Source organism: Camelus ferus, chromosome 22, assembly GCF_009834535.1.
Source record: "Camelus ferus isolate YT-003-E chromosome 22, BCGSAC_Cfer_1.0, whole genome shotgun sequence".
Classification (NCBI taxonomy): domain Eukaryota; kingdom Metazoa; phylum Chordata; class Mammalia; order Artiodactyla; family Camelidae; genus Camelus; species Camelus ferus.
Window position 1 is genome coordinate 22,069,227 of NC_045717.1, and position 21,442 is coordinate 22,090,668.

General features: G+C 49.3%; 1 protein-coding gene and 1 long non-coding RNA gene across 3 annotated transcripts in view; one reads left to right on the top strand and one right to left on the bottom strand.

The window, feature by feature from the left end:
• Positions 1-319: 319 nt before the first annotated feature.
• On the bottom strand, positions 320-3,522 carry LOC106730359. The gene is made up of 3 exons (XR_001366815.2): positions 3,321-3,522; positions 2,547-2,684; positions 320-1,793 (listed from the first exon to the last, which is right to left on the bottom strand). It is a non-coding gene; the product is annotated as an uncharacterized LOC106730359 (long non-coding RNA).
• A 95-nt stretch (positions 3,523-3,617) lies between these two features.
• The window catches only part of ELAVL1 (ELAV like RNA binding protein 1), a 37,024-nt gene continuing 19,199 nt past the window's right edge, over positions 3,618-21,442 (top strand). The window contains exons 1-2 of one of the 2 annotated variants that reach the window (XM_032466311.1): positions 3,618-3,791; positions 14,305-14,494. In XM_032466311.1, coding sequence (XP_032322202.1) covers positions 14,323-14,494 — 172 coding nt within the window. In that variant the 5' untranslated portion in view covers positions 3,618-3,791; positions 14,305-14,322. Of the gene's footprint in view, positions 3,792-3,987; positions 4,132-14,304; positions 14,495-21,442 lie in introns of those variants that run through there. The other variant, XM_006190513.3, reaches the window with a different exon arrangement.

Below are 21,442 nucleotides of genomic sequence, written 5' to 3' on the forward strand. Positions count from 1 at the left end.
AAATGTCCATCAACAAATGACTGGATAAAGAAGATATGGTATATATACATAATGGAATACTACACAGCCATAAAAAGAAGGAAATGCCATTTGCAGCAACATGGTTGGACCTAGAGATTATCATACTAAGTGAAGTAAGTCAGAAAGAAAGACAAATATCATATGATATCACTTATATGTGGAATCTAAACTATGACACAAGTGAATTTATTTATTTAACAGAAACAAACTCATAGACAAAGAAAACAAATGTATGGTTACCAAAGGGGAAACCAAGGGTAGGGGGATAAATCAGGAGTTTGAGATTAGCAGATATACACCACTATATATAAAATAGATAAACAACAAGGTCCTACTATATAGCACAGGGAACTATAGTCAATATCCTGTAATAAACCATAATGGAAAAGAAAAAAAAAAGTGGGTGATTTCATTTAGTTTTCACAGTGCCCTCATGAAGTATTACGCTCACCCCCATTTCATGGAAGGGGAGACTGAAGTTCAGAGAGATTAAACAATCTGCCCAAGGTTGCACAGCTATTCAGTGTTGGAGCTGCCCTCTTAAGCCTATTCTCCCAAGATGACTGTGAGTTCCACGAGGGCACTTGCCACATCTGGTCACTGGTGTATCCCCAGGGCTGAGCATCTATACCAGCTGCATTATGGGCGGTTACAAAGTATTGATAACCTAAAAGAAGCAACACCCCAGTAGCAACGAGCACTCTGAGTGCCCAGATCTTGGTTTCTAACACTGTTCTCTACTAAAAAGAACCAGGCTTGGAGAAATGGCTGATGCTAGGACTAGGGCAGGAAATACACAAATTGAGCCTGGAGCATCTTGTAGTAACAGAAAATAAGGAAGTGCTCCAAAGGAAACAAATAAACAAAAAACCCAAACCAAAACATCTGTCATACACGTTGTGTAATACAACGTGTCAACGGCCAAAGGAACCAACTGAAAGGGCTTCCAGTGGCCAAAGATGGAGCAATTTAAGCACAAAATAAATAAAGCAGTATTGAGTTATAACCCAGAGTATAAATATCCAGGAGGCCATATTGATATAATCAAATGATTAGATAAACTAATAAATGGAGGGAGAAGACTCAAGTCTTTCATGCAGAAGAATTCCAAATAGTTTACGTAGCTATCCACCCATATGGAGGGGAACATATGTCTCCACTCTAGATGTGGGCTGCACATAGTGACTTCCTTCCAAAGGTAAGCGGGAGGAAAGTAAATTATAGTAGAGAAACCTGACAAATAATAACTCAGCCAGGTGATGAAGGCCAATATCAACAGGCACAGATAAAGCTGATAGTACGTACCCTTGATATGCGTGGTGAGAATGGTACTTTCCCTCTTCGGTCCTCCTCCCTCAAACCCATCATCCCGGTACTATCATGAGAAAAATACCAGACAAATTTCAACAGAGGGACATGCTATCAAACATCTGTCCAGCCATTCTCAAAACCATCAAGATCATCAAAAACAAGGAAAGTCTGAGAACCTGCCACAGCCAAGAGGAGCTTAAAGAGACAGGACAACTAAGAGAATAGATCTTAAAAGTTCTCATCACAAGGAAAAAAAATGCAACTATGTGCCGTGATGGATGTTAATTATTAACCAAACTTACTGTGGTGATCATTTTGCAACATATACATATATCAAATCATTATGTTGTAAAACTAATACAACGGTATATGTCAATTGTCTCTCTTTAGAGAGAGGGAGAGAGGTAAAGAGAGAGAGAGAAGGGAAACAACGAATGAAACGTGGTATCCTGGATGGGATTCTGGAAGAGAAAAAAGACATTAGGTAAAAAAGGAAGTTAAATAAACTGTGGTTGACAGTGATGTAGTGATACTGTATCATACAAATGACCAAACAAATATATCGTACTAATGAAAGGTGTTATAAAGATGGAAAACTGCGTGTAGAGAAAATAGTAACTGTATTTTCTGTGCAATATTTCTGTAAGTCTAAAACTCTTCTAAAAAAGAATAAAGTATATTAATGATAACAAGCACAAAGCATAGATGAATGAATCAAAGACGTCATTATTCATCATGGTGACAATGATTAGAGCTCCCGTCTTACAGAGTCTGTGAGGACTCCACAGAATCCACAGACAGCATTGAGCACACAGTACAAGCTCCATTCAGAGCGCAGGACTTCTCACCATTCTACTAAATCTGTGCTGCCCACTATGGGAGCCACAAGTTCTAGGTGACCAAATTTACATTAAGGAAACATTAATTTAAGTACATTAAAAACTCAGTTCTTCAGTGGCACAAGCGATATGTCAAGTGCTCCAAAGCCACAAGGAGCTAGTGGCTAATAAATCAGACAGTGCTTATTAAAAACATGCCACAGAAAGTTCTATTGGACAAACACTGCACAAAACAATAAATGACATGATTATTTGTTCAGTGATCTTAACTCCTTCTGCAAATCCTACCTTCTCAACCTTCCTGACAGCCCCCTTTCAAACTGAAACCCCTACCTTCCTCACCTGTGCCCTATGTCCAATCTACTTTCATCTTACCATTTTTTCAGCATTTGGGGTAGAATCTGCTCGATTTCTTTTCTACCTCGCCGTCCAGCACTACACAGCCCAATCCAGTAGCCACAGAAACTCTGACTGCTGAGCCCTTGGAATGCAGCCAGTCCAACTTCAGACCTGCTGTAAGCATAAAACACATACCAGATTTCACAGGCATGTAAAGTAAAGAAAAAAGGAAAATGTAAAAACATCCCATAATTTTTATATGGGTTACATGCTGAAAAAACATTTTGGACACAAACTGGGTTTCAAAAAACATAAAAATTAACATCACCTGTTCCTTTTTACTTTTTTTTAAAACATGGCTACTAGAAATTTTAAATTATGCCTGTGACTAACATTTGTGGTTCGCTTCTATTTCTGACGGACAGTGTTGGTCTAGAATACCAGCTGTCAGTAAAATTTTAAATATGCTTATATTTGTATTGGACAGAGGCAGTCTAGAATGTCAGCCAAACAGGCAGGTGTTTTCGCCTATTCACTGCCCTTACAGTGACTGACACACAGTAGGAGCTTAATTAAATTTTAATGAATGGATGTTGGGCTGTGCCTCTGGGAACCCGCTTGCACTAACAGTCAACAATGATGGAACATTGACCACGTCCCGTCCCCCCTCCTCACTACACCAGATAAGGAAACTGAGGCCCCGCGAGGTGACGTCAGCCTCTGCCCAACGGCACGTAGTGCGGAAACGTCGGGGCCGGGATTCGAACCCGGGTCCTGTCCCCACAGCTCTGGCGCGCTGACCGTTCCTACCTTGCAGGGTGGTGATGGCGGCGGGACAGGCGGGCGCGAGACACACAGCATGCGCACGGCAAGAGCGCGGCTCTTCGGCCACCGCCTTCCGTCTGCCTTCGTAAGCCTGGCCCCAGTCGGCCGCCTCCGCGGCCATCGCCGGCCACCCGCGTCTCAGCCTGCAGCCGAGCTCTTCGCAGGCGGCGCCAGCCGGAAGTCCCGCCTCCCCCGCGCGGCCCCGGGCGCCGCGACAGCAACGCCGGCCAATGAGTAGCGCGCCGTGGCGGACGCCGACCAATGGGCGCGTGCGCTGGGGGGGCGTGTCCGGGCCGCGGGCCGGAGCGGGTCGTGCGCGCTGAGGAGGAGCCGCCGCCGCCGTCGCCGTCGCCGCCGCTGCCGCCACCGCTACCGAGGCCGTGCGGAGCCGTTAGCGCCGCGCCGCCGCCGCCCGCCCGCCCCGGAGCAGCCCCGGGCCCGCCCGCCCGCGTCCAGGTGAGGCGGGGGCCTTCGGCGGCGTCCGACGGGGTAGGCCGCGGCAGGCCTAAGCTCTCCTGGCCGGGCCGCGGGCGCTCGCGGGCCTGCACCGGCCGAGGCCCAGGCCGCGCCGGGCCGGGAAGGGGACGCGCGCGGGCCTCGGCAAGCGGGCGGGGGCCGGCCGGTGTGGGCGCCGGCGACAGGCCCCGGGCCGGATTCCTCGGCCGCCGCGAGGGCCAGGCGAAGGGGACACAGCGTGGGCACGCGCCTGGCGGCCAGGATCCACGGCCGGGCCCGGGTAGTCTTGCAGGCCGGGTAGCCGGGGGCGGGAGAGCAAAGCCAGAGGCGAGGGAGTGGGGTGAGTGCCTTCAGCGCGCAGAGGTCACGGCCCACGGGCTCGCTTCCCCGGGAAATCCTACAGATTCTTTTGTGGTCCTTGTCAGAGGACCGCGGCCGATCTGAGGTCCTTTTAGAAGTGTGCAAACCCTTCAGTATGTATGAAAGCCCTAGAAAAAAAATATTTTTGAACGCCATCTCTAACAAAGCTGTTTTTTTGTGGCGTGGGACTTTTGGATTTGTAAAATGTGTATGTGTTGAAAACACAAACTGCACGCAATTGAACAATGGGGGATGGATGCTCTCCCTTCCTTTTCCGGTGTCCTCTGCTGCTCTGCTTATTAAAATGGGCTCTAATACCTACTGTGTGCAGGACTGGTGGGGAAGAACTTCTGCAGGCGCTTCCCTTGGAGGACCAGAGCCCCCCTGGCGGAAAGTATTCATGTGGGATCCGGATAGCTCTTGCTCTAGAAGTGGGATGATGGGGAGATGAATTCACTAGAGAAGGGTTTCTCAACCTTGGCACTACTGACATTTTCGGTCTGATCATTCTTGGCTTGGGGAGGGGCGGGGCTGTCCTTTCTATTGGAAGATGTTGAGCAGTATCCCTGGCCTCTTCTCACCAGATGCCAGCAGCATCCTTGCTCCCCAGTTGTAAAGATGAAAAACATCTTCAATCATTGCTAGAAGTATCTCACACACGTGTGTGAGAACCACCAGTAGACTAAATGATCTTTCGCTAAAAGTTCCCTGGGCCCCATCTCCGATGCTTTTGAATCCAGTGCTCCCAGGAGGTTGAACAAACTCAACAGTAGGAGCCTCAGTTCTCTTATCTGTAAAATGGGATGGATGAGAATATTGCTGTGCAGACTGAAGGGTGTGGGAAACTCTTAGCATCGCACATGTTCTGTGCCTGGTAGTCACTGGATATAAGTTATAAATAGTTGACACTATTTAGTGAGGATTTACTACGTGCTCTACACTCACAGACATTTATCTCCAGCCCCTGAGATAGGTGCTGTCATAATTTCAGTTTTAGGGGTGAAACCGAGACTTCAATAGATCATTTAATGTGACCAGTCTTACACAGAGAAGTGGCTGATGGCAAGCAGGATTTGAACTCAAGCCTTCTGACCCAACGTCCTTACTCTTAACCACCAGGTTTTACCGCTCTTCTAATCACAGGGTCCAGGGACATTCCTTTCAGTTACCATTGAGCATCTTCTGTGTCCAGAGCGCTGTGCTGGAATCTGTTAGAAAATTTTGCAACTTCAAGATCCATGAAGAAACCAAGATATATGAACATCTCAAAATGTGGAAATAAGTCATGTTTATGTCGAAGCATTGGTTTGGAAGAGGCAGAATTTCAGTTTGGATGTGTTGAGTCTGAGGTGATGGGGCAGCAAGTGGAAAAATGAGAGAAGAGTTAGGAAAATACCATCTTCCTAATGCCTTGCTTTTGCCTCACTCCCTCCCACTTCCCACCTCTATCATCTTTCCACACTCCAGCGAGAGTTGTCTTTTTAAATGCAGATCTGATTATATTACTCTCAGTTAAGTATCTTTGGATGCAAAAAAATTAATTTTTTAAACCTCTTTAGGTCGCTTAAAAGCTAAAGTTTGGGATCCCAAGTCTTGCACGTTCGGACCCTCGCTTCGTTTCTCATTTCACCTGCTCATAGGCCCTAAATGCCAACCCTCTCTGACCGTTGCCTCCACTGCCTGAGGGCTGTTCTCCTCCACCTAGAGATCTCTTCCTCATGCTCTGTGGCCCAGGTCAGAGCTCACTCACCATTTGAAGCCTCCCCTAGCTGCCACTCTTATTCTGTCTACCCACACTGGAATCAGCTGTTCCGTCGTTGTGTCCCCATCTCATTCAGTTGAATCAAATTAATGCTGAATGGCCAGAGAAGTGCAGTTACCTCTTTTCACCAGTAGATGGCAGTAGTGAAGCGGCGAGGCTGACCTGAGACTAGGTCGGGGGAAGACCAGAGGAAACCAGCCTACCAAAGGGAAGTTAGTCTTGCTTCCCTCCTTTAGCCAACTCTCTCTGCCCCGCTGCTGTGTCCCAGGCCCTGTGCTAGACTGGGGAGGCGCTGGCGATTGTAGTGTGGGCATAGATCCTTTTAGCCTACTCTGTTGAGTCTGGTGATGGTTATATGCACTGGCTGGTGTGGAAGTACAGAAAAGGAAGCTATTAACCTAGCCTTGGTGGGCAGAGGAGATCACAGGATGTTTCCTGGAGGAAGTGAATGTGAGGGGTGGGGAGGAGTTAGCCAGACCAAGACCGTGGGGAAGGGCTTTGTTGGATGCAGGAACAGCACAGCAAAGGCATGGAGGTGGTTACACTGTGGTTCAGGGAACCATGTGGGGTCTGGTATTTCAGAGGTAAGAAAGGTGACATGAGTGGTGGCGAGAGGACTCATGTAGCTGGTGTGCAGAGGGCTTGGATGTTGTCCTAGAGGCCAGGCCAAGAGTGGCTTTTGGGCAGTTTCAGTTCACAGGGTGAAGGAATCAGGTCTGCACAGAGGAGGAAGAGCTGGAGGCAGTATTGCTAAATGCCAGCAGACCATTTTGGAGGTGATTATTTTCCTGCAAATAAGAAAAGTCGCGACTATAACCCAGGCTGTAGTGGTCAGGAAAGAGAGGGGATGGATTTGAGACGTGGTTAGGGGGTAGAGGACATAGGACTCTGGGTATTTAGCTGTGGGATGTAAGCAAGAGAGAACAGCGGTGGATGCTTCTGGGTCCCTGCCTGAGCCTGGTAGGTGAATAATGGTCACTAAGAAAGAGAAGGCAGGAGAAGGATCCATTTAGAATGTGAATGTAGACCCAAAAAAAGCACATCACTTGAGTAGAATGCATGTCATGGATATACAGACAGGAAGTGGGTGGGTGCCAGAAGTCAGTGTCTGTCAGTATGTGTTGGCAGGACTCGCTTATCTGATCACTGTCCATTTTCACTCAACCCAGAGCCTCAGTGCCCTGGCCAATCAGCAGTCACTTAAAGATTGGACACATGAAACGTGACCACTTGTTCCTTGTTGCGGGAAACAGGGGTAAGTGAAAGAAACTGCCTCCCGGAGGAGTTCACAACCTGAACTGGGGAGAAAACACACAGATGGGTGAGATTAAGTAATAAAAGGATGAAGCAGTGGGGAGTGACAGCCTTGAGAGTATTAAGAGAAATGATTGTCCATTGTTTGGGTTTTGTTTTTGATGAAAGAACTGGTGTCCAAACTGGTTGTTGTAATCAGGGAGGCATGGACAGCAGTTTCCGTGTGCAGCCAGCAGCCTGAGTGAGTAAGAGAGGAGGCAGGCACAGTGAGGTCTGGAAGCCTGAGGGGACCGGTTTGGGCAGGCAGAGGGTCAAGAAGGTGAACTTGGAGATAAATCTAGAAAAGCCTGCCAGGGTCAGGTGGTAGAGGCTTTCTGGACACAGTTGAGAGGTGAGCTGGGAAGCTTGCTTTTCTGAGTGAGAAATAGGGGTGGGCAGAGCAGTCAAGAGGCTTTTGCAGCCCTGAGATGGCCCGGGATGGCCTGAACTTGAGTCTTGGGACTAGGACTGCTTCTTTATCTACATGCCCACTGCCTTGCTCGTGCCTGGCACCGGGTGTACTCCGTGTGTGCTGGGGGAGGGAAGGGTTAGCAAGGAGCTCAGAAGTGACTGGATCCAGCCATCCATCAAAGAGGCATTCATGTCAGAGGAAAGATTTACAGAAGGAATAGTCCATAACAGCCCAATGGCTAGACTGAAGACACTATGAACAGAAATGGGGAGACAGAAGGAATAGGAGTGATTTGGAGGGAGAAGACCAAATTGGGCTTAGAGACGCTCAGTTTGAAATAACCATGTGAGGTGAGCAGTTAGGAGCCATTCTAGGCAGAAGGTGACAGGGACCTGAATGAGGACGATGGCAGAGAGGTGGGGGAAGCGAGGTGTCTCAGATGTAAAACTGGCAGAACTTGGTGCTCACTCTGCTTTGGGGGATGGAGAGAGCTGGCCTGGGGGAAAAGTGTGTGCGCCACCAAATGCAGTGATTCAGGGGGAGGAGGAGGTGTGAAGAGGGGTCTAGGGCAGGAGGGGAGATGAGGGTGCTTGCAGTTGGAGACTGGCAGCTCAGGGAGACAGACTCTCACCTGGATTTTGTCAGTAAAGTAAGAGTAAGAGGGCAGGACTGGAATAAGGTTCATGTCTCTGGTTAAGAGATTAGGAGGCCTGCTGATTCGTTCAAGGTTCTCTTTGTGATTGGTGAGTGAGCGCTGACTACCAGCGAGATCTTCCACATTCCATGGGGTGCTGTGAGCATGAGCCCTGGCTGGTGAAACCACACTGGCTTCCATGGAACTGGGGTCCATTAGAAATGGCATCAGAGGTGTGGGTCATTTCCAGGGCCCCAAGGGGAAAGGGTTGAAAGTGTTCCTTAATGGACCTGGAGGTGAGCGATGAAGGGATAGCTTACCAAGTGTCAGGAACTGCTGGGGGCTGGTGAAGCAGGTGATACCACCCCAGTTTGCAGACAAGGAAGCTGAAGTGATGCACCCACTGTTGCTTGGCTGATGAGCAGTAGGGTTAACAGTGGATCTCAGATCTGTCAAAGCCCCTGCCATGCCCTGTTGCTCTGCTGCTCTGTGTGAGAGTCCTGGAGGGGTCTTGACAAACCAGAAAGAAGCCTTAGCAGGGCCGTGGATCTGATCAGGCCTCCTTGGGGCCTGTGGAGCACTTTGACTGGGCCAGACCCTGGGATGCACTGATCTGCACGTGCTCTGCTTCTCCCCTGGGCTCCTTGGCCTGGCGGGTATGGAATTGCTGTGACTTAGACAGAGCTGCCAAATCCGGGCAGCTCCCCCCAACGCCTGCTGTGGCCTGTGGGAAGAATGAGTAAGGAAACGTAGATCAAGTCGATCTGAGTGAGCCTTCCCCTTGCGTGGCAGTTCTAATTGGGTCAGGTGGTGCCTTTAGTTTTTTTTTTCTGGCACGAGAGTGTTTCCTAGGTGACCTTACGTTCCTGAGATTTTTTTTTTTTACCTTAAAGAGCTCAGGACTTTGTGTCTAGAAAGGACCTTAGAAATAATTGAGTCCAAGCCTCGTCTTATGGTGTGTGAAGTGTCAGGGCTGAGCCTAAGGATGTTTGACTATTCTAGTTTTGTTCTGGCCCAAGTAGTTTAGAAAGCCTGCTCTGTGGCTATAAAATGAGACAGATTCTCATGGGTGCCTGATGGAAACCAGTCTTGCTGCTTTACGTATGTATCACCTACATATGTTTTTATGTCATTTATATATATGGATATATCTGTTGCCTATATACGTAGCAGGTACGCTCCTGATGTGAACAGCATCACTGAAGTCATACAGACAACCAGGATTGTTTAAAATAGTGCGATGGGGCTGAAAACCCTCAGAGATCATCCAAACAGGACTTCTTCATGATACATCCCTTACCAGAAACATTTCCAAATCAGCAGGAATTGCTTTCCTAAACTAAGTTTCCCTTTTTGCTCCCTGCAGTTGACTCTGATCCTGTGGGTTGAGATGGGATGGGATGATCCTAAAAAAGTTAATAGACTCTCAGTACAATTTGTAACAGCCCGTCTTTAACGTAAAAGAATGCACCAAGTACACACGATTCCCAGGTGAGCCTGAGATCCAGTGTCTGTCCCCTTCTCAGTGTACCTGTGTGATGCACCTACAGTTTGCCAGGTTCCCTAGGTTTGCCTGGGGACCCTTAGCAATAGTGCTGTAGCCTTGGCCCTCCAGGCTTTGGCCGGTGACGTGGGTGAAAAGCTAACAATTACAAGTTAGAGTGACTGGTGCAGTAACACAGGTTCACATCGGTGGTGGCGAGCACTGAGAACTAGAGCAACCTTGTGTCCCGGGACACACTTTAAAGATCAGTGAGGAGGTGATGGAGAGGCTGGTGAGCCTGCCAAATGGGCAGCCGGATCCAAGGCACAGAAATACGGAGGTCTGTGGCATGCCTCGGGGAGCTCGAGTGAGGGATGTAATGAGGGGACGAGCAGGGGCCATCAGGCTCCATCCTTGCGAAACCGCTCTGTAGTGACAGCTCGAGGGCTGGCCCTGCCACTTATTAACAGTGTGATGACTGCCCCTGAGCAAAGTCATGTAACCTCTGAGCCTCAGCAGGTGGTGACCCCACTGACAGGGAGAGCTGGAGGGGAGGATCCGGCTTGATGGGGCTGAGCATGGTGACCTGGAGGAGTCCACAGGCTGTCACATGGAGAGACATGCCGAGTGAGAGGAGGCGGGGCCTGGTGGCCTGAGAGACAGAGGGTCAGAGGTGGCCACGACTTGGGAGTCAGTGATGGACAGGCAGAGAACAAGACCCGGTTGTGGTTGGTGCTTTTGGGGACGGGGCTGGTTGGGCCCTGGATTCGATATGCAGATGTGGAAATGTCAGGTGAAGAGACCTGGACAGCACCGAAGCACCGAGAAACTGTGCTCTTGGGGTTTGGGTTCTTTGTTGTTGCCGGTTGACCAAGAATGGGGCCTGCAGGGGACTGCTCAGCCTAGCCAAGAAACAAGGCTGTAACGCAGAAGTTTCACCTGTTAAGTCTTTTAAAATTGATCTTTTAATTCACTCTTTTTGATGTGGAGTTCTTTGGGTTTTGACAAGTGAATAGAGTCTTGTGACCACCATCAAGATCCAGATACCAGAAAATTTTACCACCCAGGAAACAAAAATGTTTCCTCATGCTCCCCATGTCCTGTCAACTCTTCCCCTGCTCCTGGCAACCACTGAGCTGTCCCTGTGGTTTTGCCTTTTCCAGAACGGAATCATGTAGTTTGTATCCTTTGAGTTTGGCTTCTTTCATTCAGTATTTGAGATCTGTACAAGTTGTGTGAATAATAGTACCTTTTTATTGATCATCAAAGGTTGATATTGTCTGTTTTCTTGTCATTGTTTGCTTGCTTTTGTTTTTGTTTTAGATGTCCTAAATGGGTCTAAATGGATATTTTGATGTGGTTTTAATTTTCATTTCCCTGTTAACTGATATGTTGAGCATCTTTTCATGTGTTTATTTGCCATCCATATCTCTTCCTTGGCTTAGGGTCTGTTCACATCTTTTACCTTTTTTAAAACTGAGTTGTTTGTTTCCTTATTGTTAAGTTTTGAGAGTTTTTTAAAAAAATATGTTCTGGAAACAAGTCCTTTTTCAGATGTGTGATAATGCAAATATTTTCTGGTCTGTGGATTGTGATTTTCCTAGCAATGTCTTTTTCAAGAGCAGAGGTTTTAAATTGTGATGATACCCAGTTTGTCAGTTTCTTTTAAATGGATGTGCCTTTGATATGGTATCTAAGAAATCTTTGCCTCACCTAGTATCACAAAGATTTTCTCCTAGAAATTTTTCTATTTTTACGTTTTAGAACAGAGGTCGGCACAGTTTTTCTGTAAAGAGCCAGATGGTAAATATTTTCAGCTTTGTGGACCATATGGTCTCAGTCACAACTACTCAACTATGTCACTGTAGTGCAAAAGCAGCCATGGGCAATACATAAACAAATGAGAGTAGCTGTGTGCCAATAAAACTTTATTTATAAAAATAGGTGACAGGCCAAACAGTTTGGCCCGCAGGCAATGGTTTGCCAACCACTGTTTTTTTTAGAAAACTAACTTTTTACCAGGCATAGCGGACACTCCCACCCTGACCCTCCTCCTCTGGATAATGAGAATGGGGTCATTACTGCCCCATTGATCATCCATGAAAGCAGGGTGAGGGAGAAGGCAGAATAGTAGATGCCTAACTCAGAACAAGGGTGAAGAGAGAGAGGGATAAAGGGCAAAAAAGAGGAAGGAAGAAGAAAAATGTTTGAATCACATTTTGAGCAAACTTCAGTGTGCATTTCAATTTTTCACAGTTAACCTTTGTACTTTGGTTCAGGCTTCAGCAGATGTTTCTGTTTGTTCATTTGTTTTTGAGCTAATAATCTAGCTTAAAGTCTCATGGCCACAAGCGGTTTAGCAGATTTGTGGAGCTTTTCATGATGAAACCCGTTAGTGCCATGCTTTCTACTGAAAATTGGTATTTATTTAGCCATCTTTAGGTTATGTCCAGCGTTTCAGTTTTACCAGCCATGGGGTTGTGTGTTCCTTTCATGTATTTCCCTGCACTCATGATTATTTCTGTAGAACAGTTTCCTACAGCTCTGAGTCAGAGGGTCAAATTCACGTTAAACATTTCTCTAGGCCCTGCCATGTCACACTCACATCAGTGGTGTGTGAGGGTGTTTCTTCCCCCCTTATCCTTACTGGCACTGGGCTGTATCCAGTGTAACTATTCCACTGGACTGAGTTCCATCTTACTGACAGAAGGTAGCATCTCTTTTTACTTTGCATTTTCTTCGTGAACTTGAGCTTCTTTTCATGGCTTACTAGCTGTTTGAATTGCCAGCATCTGTTAGTTGCTACTCAGATCCTTTGTCCACTTCTCTGTTAGTGATATGTTGCTTTTTCCCTGTTAATTTGTAGATGCCCTGAATCAAGTTTTCTCAGTCTTGGCAGTATTGACACTTTGGGCTGGATGATTCTTGGTAGTGGGGCTGTCCTGTGCCTTGTGGAGTGTTTAACAGCATCCCTAGCCTCTGCCCACAAGATGCCAGTGGCACTCCACCACCCCCAGTCTCGATAACCAAAAATGTCTCCAGACACTGCCCAGGGCCCCTGGGGGCAGAATCACCCAGGGTGAGAACCCCTGATCTCAGTCATGTGTTAGGGAGCACGTGTTTGCCCCTAGTCTTGCTGCTTGTCTGTTTGTGACGCCTTGTGCCATCTGGGAGTTTTTCACTTTGTGAAGCCTCACTTTCCAGTCTTTTCTTACTTGGCTTTTGATGCTGAACTGTTTTATAAAGAGCAGGGAGCACAGAACATTTTCAAAGAAAGAAATAGTTAGAGGTTGGGCTACTTGTGCCTGCTGTGTCTGGTCTGGCAAGTGAGGGCGTGCACAGGAGCAAAGAGCCGGAGTCTCCTCCAGGAAACGGAACCAGACCTAATTCCTCTCTCCGCGTTGACTCGGGGGCAGGTGGGAGATCCTGTGCAGGGGGTGTGCTCAGGTTTTTATACAACTGCTGGCAAGGCTATTTTTAAAGGGGGCTAAATGCTCTTGATACTGAGCACTGGGTTTTCAAGCATAAAATCAGAGCCAGGCAGTAGGAATCTAGAGGAAGGGGGTGGGCTGCCCCTTGAGACCTTAGGCTGGGTGGGCAGTGGGGCCTTTTTCTCAGTGATGACATTTTGGCCCTACAGGGTGCCTGCTTATCTAGAGGCGGGGGCATGGGACATATCGGACTAGGCAGCCGCAGAGCAGTGCTTGTGAACAAAACCTAGAGCGAGAGGTGCTTTCAGAAGAGCGGTCTTGATCCAACTCTACTCTGAAGTCATTTCTGTGCTCTGATGTTTGTCACTGAAGGTAAAGATTTCTGCAAGTGGCCAAAGGTATTCCAAAGCCTGCAAGCTTTGAAGACCAAGTTCCTCTACTGGTAGAGAATCTTAACTTCTTTCTTGGCTCAGCTGCTGTGCCTTGGGAATAAAGGGGTGCAAGGAACCATTGTCTGGGTGGTCTGGGCTGGGCGCTCAGGCCCGCGGCGCAGGCTCCTCGACATGCAGCTGTGTCAGTAGTGCCCATGGGGACGAGTGAAGCACTCAGAGGTCTTTGGAACAGTCTTGAGGGACAGTCCATAGGCTTTCTCTGGGGGCTTGAGTTGTGCTGCAGTGGCATGTGGGTTCGTTCCTTTGAGGCCCTCCTCGTAAGTGGAAGTGGCTGAACGTGGAGTTGTTTTGTTTTTGTTTTCACAGACTTCAGAGACCATGTAGTATGTAGCCTTTCAGACTCTTCTCTCCCTTGACGGTGTGCAGTTAAGACTCCTGCATGTCCTTGTGGCTTTCTGGCTCATTTCTTTTTGGCACTGAATAACACTCCGCAGTGTGCGCGTACCAGACGATAGGAGTGTGTCTCTCCATTCGCCTGCTGAAGGGCATCTTGGCTGCTTCCAGTTTGGGGGCAATTATGAATAAAACTGCTATAAACATCCAAGTGCAGGTTTATGTGTGGACATAAGTTGAACTCGTAGTGTTGAAAAGAAAAATGTCTCAGTACAGTTGTGGTCACAAGTGTTGCCTCAATACTCTGCAATGTGAGCATTTGGAATTTACTTGATTTTTTTTTTCTCCTGCAGATTTTTAAAAAAAATACAATGTCTAATGGTTATGAAGACCACATGGCCGAAGACTGCAGGGATGATATCGGAAGAACAAATTTGATTGTCAACTACCTCCCTCAGAACATGACCCAGGATGAGTTACGAAGTCTGTTCAGCAGTATTGGTGAAGTTGAATCTGCAAAACTTATTCGGGATAAAGTAGCAGGTAAAGAAACAGACACCTTTTATAAAGGGGGTACGTGCGGCCTCCTGCTGAGCACTGTCTTCTTTGCTTGTGGCTCTGCAGTGTCCTCAGTGAAATGACAGCTGTGAAGTTTCATTTTTATCTCAACTCTGTTTTGCCACTGCCCTGGTGTCAGACCAGACATAGATTCCCAAAAGAGGGAAAACCCATCATAAGAGAGTGAGTAAAAATTGAGACGGTGAGAGGAGGGGAAATGTGGGGACATGAGAAACGGGGACCATTCTGACAGCTGGAAGGGACCAAAGAATGGCACCCTGGCCTGGTGTGGTCCCATGTGTGGAAGGGACTCTGGCCAGCGCCCTGCCCAGGGCAGGCCCAGGCAGGCCCATCCTCCCTCCCCAGGCCCGCATACAAGGCCAGGCCCGAGGCAGAACACTGAGTCCCTTGTGGGCAGCCCTTTGTTAGGTTTGGGCCACCCTGTCACACTATTAACTTGAACATCTGAAACACACTGAGCTTGAACTCTTGGGGGCTGGATCAGGGCAGTGGATCACAGGCGGGCTGTGGGGTTGGCCGGCCGATTCAAAGCCCCACTCTCTCGCACCCTCACAGTGTGACCATAAACCTCTAAGCCTCAGTGCCCCCATCTGTAAGGTGGGCGTGGTGGCTCCTACATCCTGATGCTGCTTGCCTCATAAGGGTTTGCAGAAGGCCTGGTACCTGATAAGGCTCCCTCTATAGATGGGGCTCTGTTCTGAGAGCATGGTTTCAAGAACCCTGGAGAAAAACATGGCAAGACCGGGTGCTGTGAAGCGCTTCTTCCTTTCTTTTCTTCCCAGGGAAGAACATTTTAGGGAGCCCTCTCCCTCCTCTCCCTCTCTGCCCAGCTCTGCTGAGGAACGAGCAGTCCTCCTGGGTGGCTCTGACTGCCACCTTGGGTTGTGGGACTGTAATTCCTGCACTGAGAAATAATTTCAAAATGAAAAGCTGTATTTATTATGGAAATACAATAATATTATGTTCACATTTACGTGAAAGTAGAGGAGTATGTTGAACCCCATGTACCCATTGTCCTGCTGCATTGAACCCTCAGCATTTGCCAGTGATGGAAGATGCCTGTCCCCAGGATGACTTCTGTAGAGGCTGGCCGACCACTGTGCAGGGAATTAGTTTATCAGAGGGGGCTTTGAACTGAAAAGTCCTTTAAGGACCCTTCCCATTCTGAGAGCCTGCGATTTAATAAATGTCTTCAAAATGGGAACTTAACGTAATACACAAAATTGAACAGCATTAGAATGTTCTAGAAGGCACTGTCTCTCCAGTTCCAGGAGGACATCCTGAATAAGAGAGTCCTTGTTCAGAGGGGCTTAGAGATTCTCCTGTGCTGCAAAGAAGTCCTGCCTTTCTCTTTTTGTGTTCTGGGGAAGGGAACACTCGACCCCGTTGGCATTCCTGAGTGCTGCAGGTGCTCGCCGGCATTCTCATAGTACCTGACTTCCTTGTCTCTTGGTTTGTGGTTTTCAGAGTAATGTGAGCTGTGTTCATAGGAACACTTAGCTTTGGTGTGATCTGCCCGGAGAGAACTGGTTTGAGAACCAGTGAAAGCAGTAAAAGTGTAATTTGGAATTTATCTCAGTTCAGATACAAACTTTTTTCCTGCTTTTTGGGCAAGATGAGTGGAGTGCACCAGGAGTTGTAGGATAGGGGGCCCGGGCTGGCATTTCAGCTCTGCATCTTGCTAGCAGTTCTTTAAATTTTTTTTTATTTAAAAAATTTTTTTTAAATGGCTGTACTGAGGATTGAACCCAGGACATCATACATGCTAGGCACACACTCTACCACTGAGCTATACCCTCCCACCCAGTTCTTTAAATTGAATGAATTTAACTTTATGAAAAACCTACTGCATTCACTTTTCTCCTGCTACTTGGTGTGTGAAAACTGCTTCGAAGCTGGTCCCAGGGCTGTGGCCTCACAGCTCACTCCCCTTTGTCCCTTATGACACCGTTCCAGTGAGACCCTAGACATGCATGGTTATGTTCATCTGATGACCTTCTCTCGGCCTGGCTCAGGCTGCCCACCCCAGAGAGAGTCTCGCATCCCGGCAGAGGGGCACCCGGTCCAGTCAAACCCCCAGCCGACCTCAGCTTGTACCACGGGCATCCCGTGCACAGCAGCCAGTTCAGTGCATTTTCTCCGCTCAGGCCCCTTTCCTCTCAGGTGATGATTGCTTCCTACTTCAGTGAACGTGACAGCCATCTCCACCTCTCTCCCGGATCCCTTCCCTTCTCAGCAGCCCAGGAACCTCAAGTTATGCATGTACCCACTTTTCTGAGCCTTTCCAGGATCACCCGCCTGCATTCAATCATGCTGTAGTCTCTGCTTTCTTTGAAAAAAGTCCTTGCTAGGTTTCTGGACTCACTCCAGCTCAGGGATTCTCCACTTGAGCACGGTCGATGTTTGGGACTGGGTAATTTCTGTGGGGGGGGGCCATCCTCTACGTTGCCAGTGCCAGTGGCACCTTCTGAGTTAAGAAAACCAAAAAAATGCCCCCCTACATTTCCAAGTGTCCCCTGGGGACAGAACCGCCCCTGAGTGAGCGGCCCTGTTCTGCTGATGTCCTCCTCCCTCCTGTTCACAGAGCCGTCTCCTCTTCTTTTTGGGAGCTTCCTCTTCCCTTGGCTTCCGTGAGCCCCCCCCACCCTGGCTTTCTCCTACCTCGGAGGCCTCCCTCTGCCTCTCTTGCAGCTCCCTCCCAGCCATTAACGTAGGCAGTCCTCGGGTTGTTCCTGAGCCTCCTCTTCCTAAGCCAACACTGGGGTACACAGATGCGCCCCCGCAGCTTAGCTTTACCTTCAGCTTGCCACCTCTCTTTCAACCAGAAAGTCCTCCTGAGCTCCAGACCCCTCAGCTTCTCAGTGTTTTCCAGACTGACCTTGACTCTCCCACAAGCCAACTGCTTGTTTGCCAGGGTCCCTGTCTTAGCAGATGGCGCTCCGTCCACTCAGTGGCTCCAGTCAGAAATCTAAGCATGACCTTTGACCTGTGTCCCTGGCACTCGCCCTTCTGGATGCTTCCATCCCTTTTCCTCTGTCTCTCCTGCCTCCATCCTAGACCAAGTCTCATTGTCTTCTCCTGTCCTATTGCTTTAGGCATTTAATTGGCCACCCGTGCTCCCTGCAGACCATTCTCCTGATTCTTTTAAGGAAGAGTTAGGAATCTCTGTAACACTGAATGCACCCTGTCACTCCCCTGCTTTAAATCTCTTCAGTTCCTGTGCCCTGTTTGCTTTAGGATATCTTTTCTGGCCTGATCTAGTCAGTATTAGATGCTCCTCTCCAGGGTTCCTATAGTCATTGGGCAGACCTGCAGCATGGGTTTCCACACTGCACTGAAATTACAACTTTCTGGTCTAGTAGGTCCATATGGTTCCCAGAGGCAGGGACCCTGTTGTATCCCCAGATGTAGCCATAATCAGTGTTTGTTGAATGAATGAATGGATGTAGGAGTTAGAGGAGAATGCAGATCAGCTCGGACATTCATTCATTCATTCACATTCAGCAAATGTTTAATGAGTGCTGACCACAGGCCTGGCATTGGTGATAAGAGGAAGTGGGGACGGGGTGGTGCCTGGGATACGGGGAATGTTCTGTGTGCTGGCCCCAAGGCTCAGTATTCCTGGTCAGCCAGGCCCCAGTGTTGGAGACATGGGTTTCTTGCTGCCTGTTCATCCATAGTCACTACCTAGCCTTACTGTGCAGCCCTGCCCTGCTCTCTGTCCTGGTGTCTAATCCCTCTGCAGATGCCATATGGCCCACGAGGGGCCGTGAGCCAGCCTCCACCCTCCTGGACTAGGTCATGCTGGCTACTTGGTCCCCAGCCCCCGGCCTGCTTGCTCAGCTTCTGTCTCATTGCCTTGCATCTCTGGTCAGGACAAAGCCCATACCCTAGCCTGCAGCTCCCAAGTCTCCTTGGGACTCTGTCCCTTTCATCCCCAGCCATTGCACCCCACAGTCACCCTCTCGGGCTGGACTGAGCTCTTGTCATTTTGCAGACACAGCCTGCTCTCGTGCTCTTGTGATCTCATCAGTACCGTTCCCTCTGCTGGAATGCCCTTCCACACCTACCCAGCCTGACCACTTTTTCTTCTTAATGTGAATCACTTTTGTTCTTTATAGATAAAAATTTAACACGAGAGGGCAGAGTATAGCTTAGTGCTGGAGCGCGTGCTTAGCATGCCCGAGGTCCTAGGTTCAATCCCCAGTACCTCTCCATTAAGAAACAAACAAACAAACTTAATTACCCCCCGAAAATTTTTTTTTCTTTTAAATTTTAACATGAGACAAGCAGGAAGAAAAGTTTAAATTACCGATAATCCCACCCCTGTTAGCTTTTTGGTTCATGTCCTTCCAGACTCTTTACATATTCATGTTCTCAAGCTGTTGTGTGCTTTTATAAAAATGGGCTTGTGCTACCGAAGCTGTGTGGGAAACTTTTCTTCCTGCATCTGTAAACATTTTTCCCTGTCCCCAAACATAGCTAGCTCGTGGTCACAGTGTCTACATAGTATTCTGTTGCATGCAGTTCTGAGCTTACAACAGGTCATAACTGTTTTTCCCTAGTTACCAGCCCCACTGAGATAAATATCCTGGCACCAGTCTTTGCTCACGGGTTATTTCATGGGAATTCTTCTTGGAAGTGAACTAGCAGATGGGAGAGCGTGTACCTTCTAAAAGCTCTTGAGCTGTATTGTCAGCTGGCCCTCCAGGGGGTCTTTGGTTCACACGCCCTTCTGCTCGGCCCTGCCATCCATCCCCTAGGCCAGGCAGGGTTTCTCACCTCTTCTTGTTCTTGGCAAAAGTGAAAAATAACATCTGATTGTGACGGCAGTGTGCATTTCTAGTAAAGTTTATCTGTTTTCCCGTAATTGCTGGCTGTTTGTGCCCTTCTTTTATAAAATACCCTTCTTATCCTTTGCCCATCTTCTTTCCTTTGGAGACGTTTGCTGTTTCTTCCTTATTGCCTAATTAATTCACTCATTCCCCCAAGATCCAGTCTCTCCTCCAGTAACATCTTTCCTTTAGCCTTGTGGACCTTAAGAGAAGGCGCTCGAGTGTGCCAACCCCTCACGGTGTAGAGGAGGGCCTCGTCCACGGGCCTGGGGCCACCCTCCTCAGCTGTGCATCCCAGGTCAGGTGAAGAACACTAAGGGATTAAAGCCTTATATCTGGCTGCCCTGGTGTGGGAAAGCAAGGCAAAATGCCATGGAGTTATCTGTTAGTCTTGACCCCATCTAAAGAGAGAGAGAGAGACATTTGGGAATGAATGCAGGAGCACTGGCCCAGGGGTCATCCAGCGGGGCATACAGAGCACTTGCTGCAGAGACATCCTCATTTCCCCGGGCTGGCGGCTCCCTGGCCAGCAGCAGCACCAGGGGACCGGGAGAAACGCAGGTCTCAGGCCCCACCCGGCCCCACTGAATCAGCCAGTCTGGGGTGTTGGAACCTCCCTGGAGAGGGGGCAGTGCTGGTGCCTGGGCAAGTTAGACCCAGAGCTGAGAAGCACCGCCCTTCCTGCAGTGAGGGGCGCTGGCCTGGGACATCCCTAGACCTCAGGCCTGGGGCTTATTCATCCTTCATCCCTGTCCCTTCTCCCTCGGCCTCCTTTTCCTCATCTCCCACCCTCCCCTCTCCACCACACCTCCAGTCCCGGGCTCTGGTTGCCCCCACCCCTGACTGGCAGGCCTTGCCCTCCTCAGGCCCCAGCAGCCTGTGCAGGATCCATGCCCTGCTTGTGCTTGCCCCCCAGCACCCCTACTCCCCCATCAGACCTCAGAGCTCCCGTGTTCGGGGCTGAAGGGGGCGGGGGCAGCAGCTGACCTGCCTTCATGGCATTGACTCCAGCAGGCTCTCTGCCTCTAAGGGGCAAGAGAATCATCTGTAGGGAACTTGGAAGTGCAGGTTCCCACGCCTGCCCAACATCCTGGGTCTTGGACTGAGGAGAGCCCCAGGAAGCTGCATGATTACCCTGAGTGGCTTGTGAACCCTGTTAGAGAGACAGTAACTTGGGAAGTGAGGGCCTTCTGGAGGCACCTGCTCCAAGCACAGACCGCCAGGTTGGGGCTCTTCTGTGTAACCACGGGGAGCCCCGCTCCCCCAGGCACTTCCAGCAGCACTTCAGTAGGCGGCTTTACAAGCTGTCCCCACTCCTGCCTTCCCACCCCCATTCTGATGTCATTGGTCCAGGATGTGGCCTCGCCAGTGATAGTTTTTAGCAGCTGCCCTGGTGATTCTAACAAGTGGCCAGAGTTGAGAGTCATTGGTTTATAGTGAAGGAAAGGGTGGAGGTGGGCCCTCAGCATTGTGTTAAGCACTTTAGTCTCCGTCCTCATTCAGTGAGTGAAGACCTGGGGCTCCCCTTCATTCCTCTCCTGACTCCCCTCCCTCTGTATGCAGGTGCCCACCACAGAGGGTGGAATAGCCTGGGGGACAGAGCCAGTCCCAGTCTGGGAGTGCTGGCAGGGAGCTGCTCCCTGGCACTTTAGGGACCAGTGGCCCCCTGGTGCTCCCTCCCGCATCAGCCCACCTGCAGGTCCGCTTGGTGGGTCCTCTTTCTGCTGCCCCTGCCCTGACGCGTGGCCCTTGTCTCACACCTGGTCTGGCTCCTGGGCTCCCCAAGGTCTCTGCACTGGTCTTGGCCCCGCTGCAGCCGCTGTCCACCCCACCATCTGGGCCGTGCCTCCGGCTTGTTCTATTCAGCCGTGCTGGCTGCCTTTCATTTCCTGGAACACCTCAGAGACTTGGCACTTGCTATTCTGTCTGGAATGCTCACCTCCAGCCGCCCTGAAGTCTTGCTTCTAATATCACCTCCTCAGAGGGCGCTTCTGAGAGCCCTGTCCCCATGGACCTGTCCTGGCAGTCCCTCTCGCACCGCCTGGAGGTTCTCCTCGTAGCACCTGCGTGATGGCTT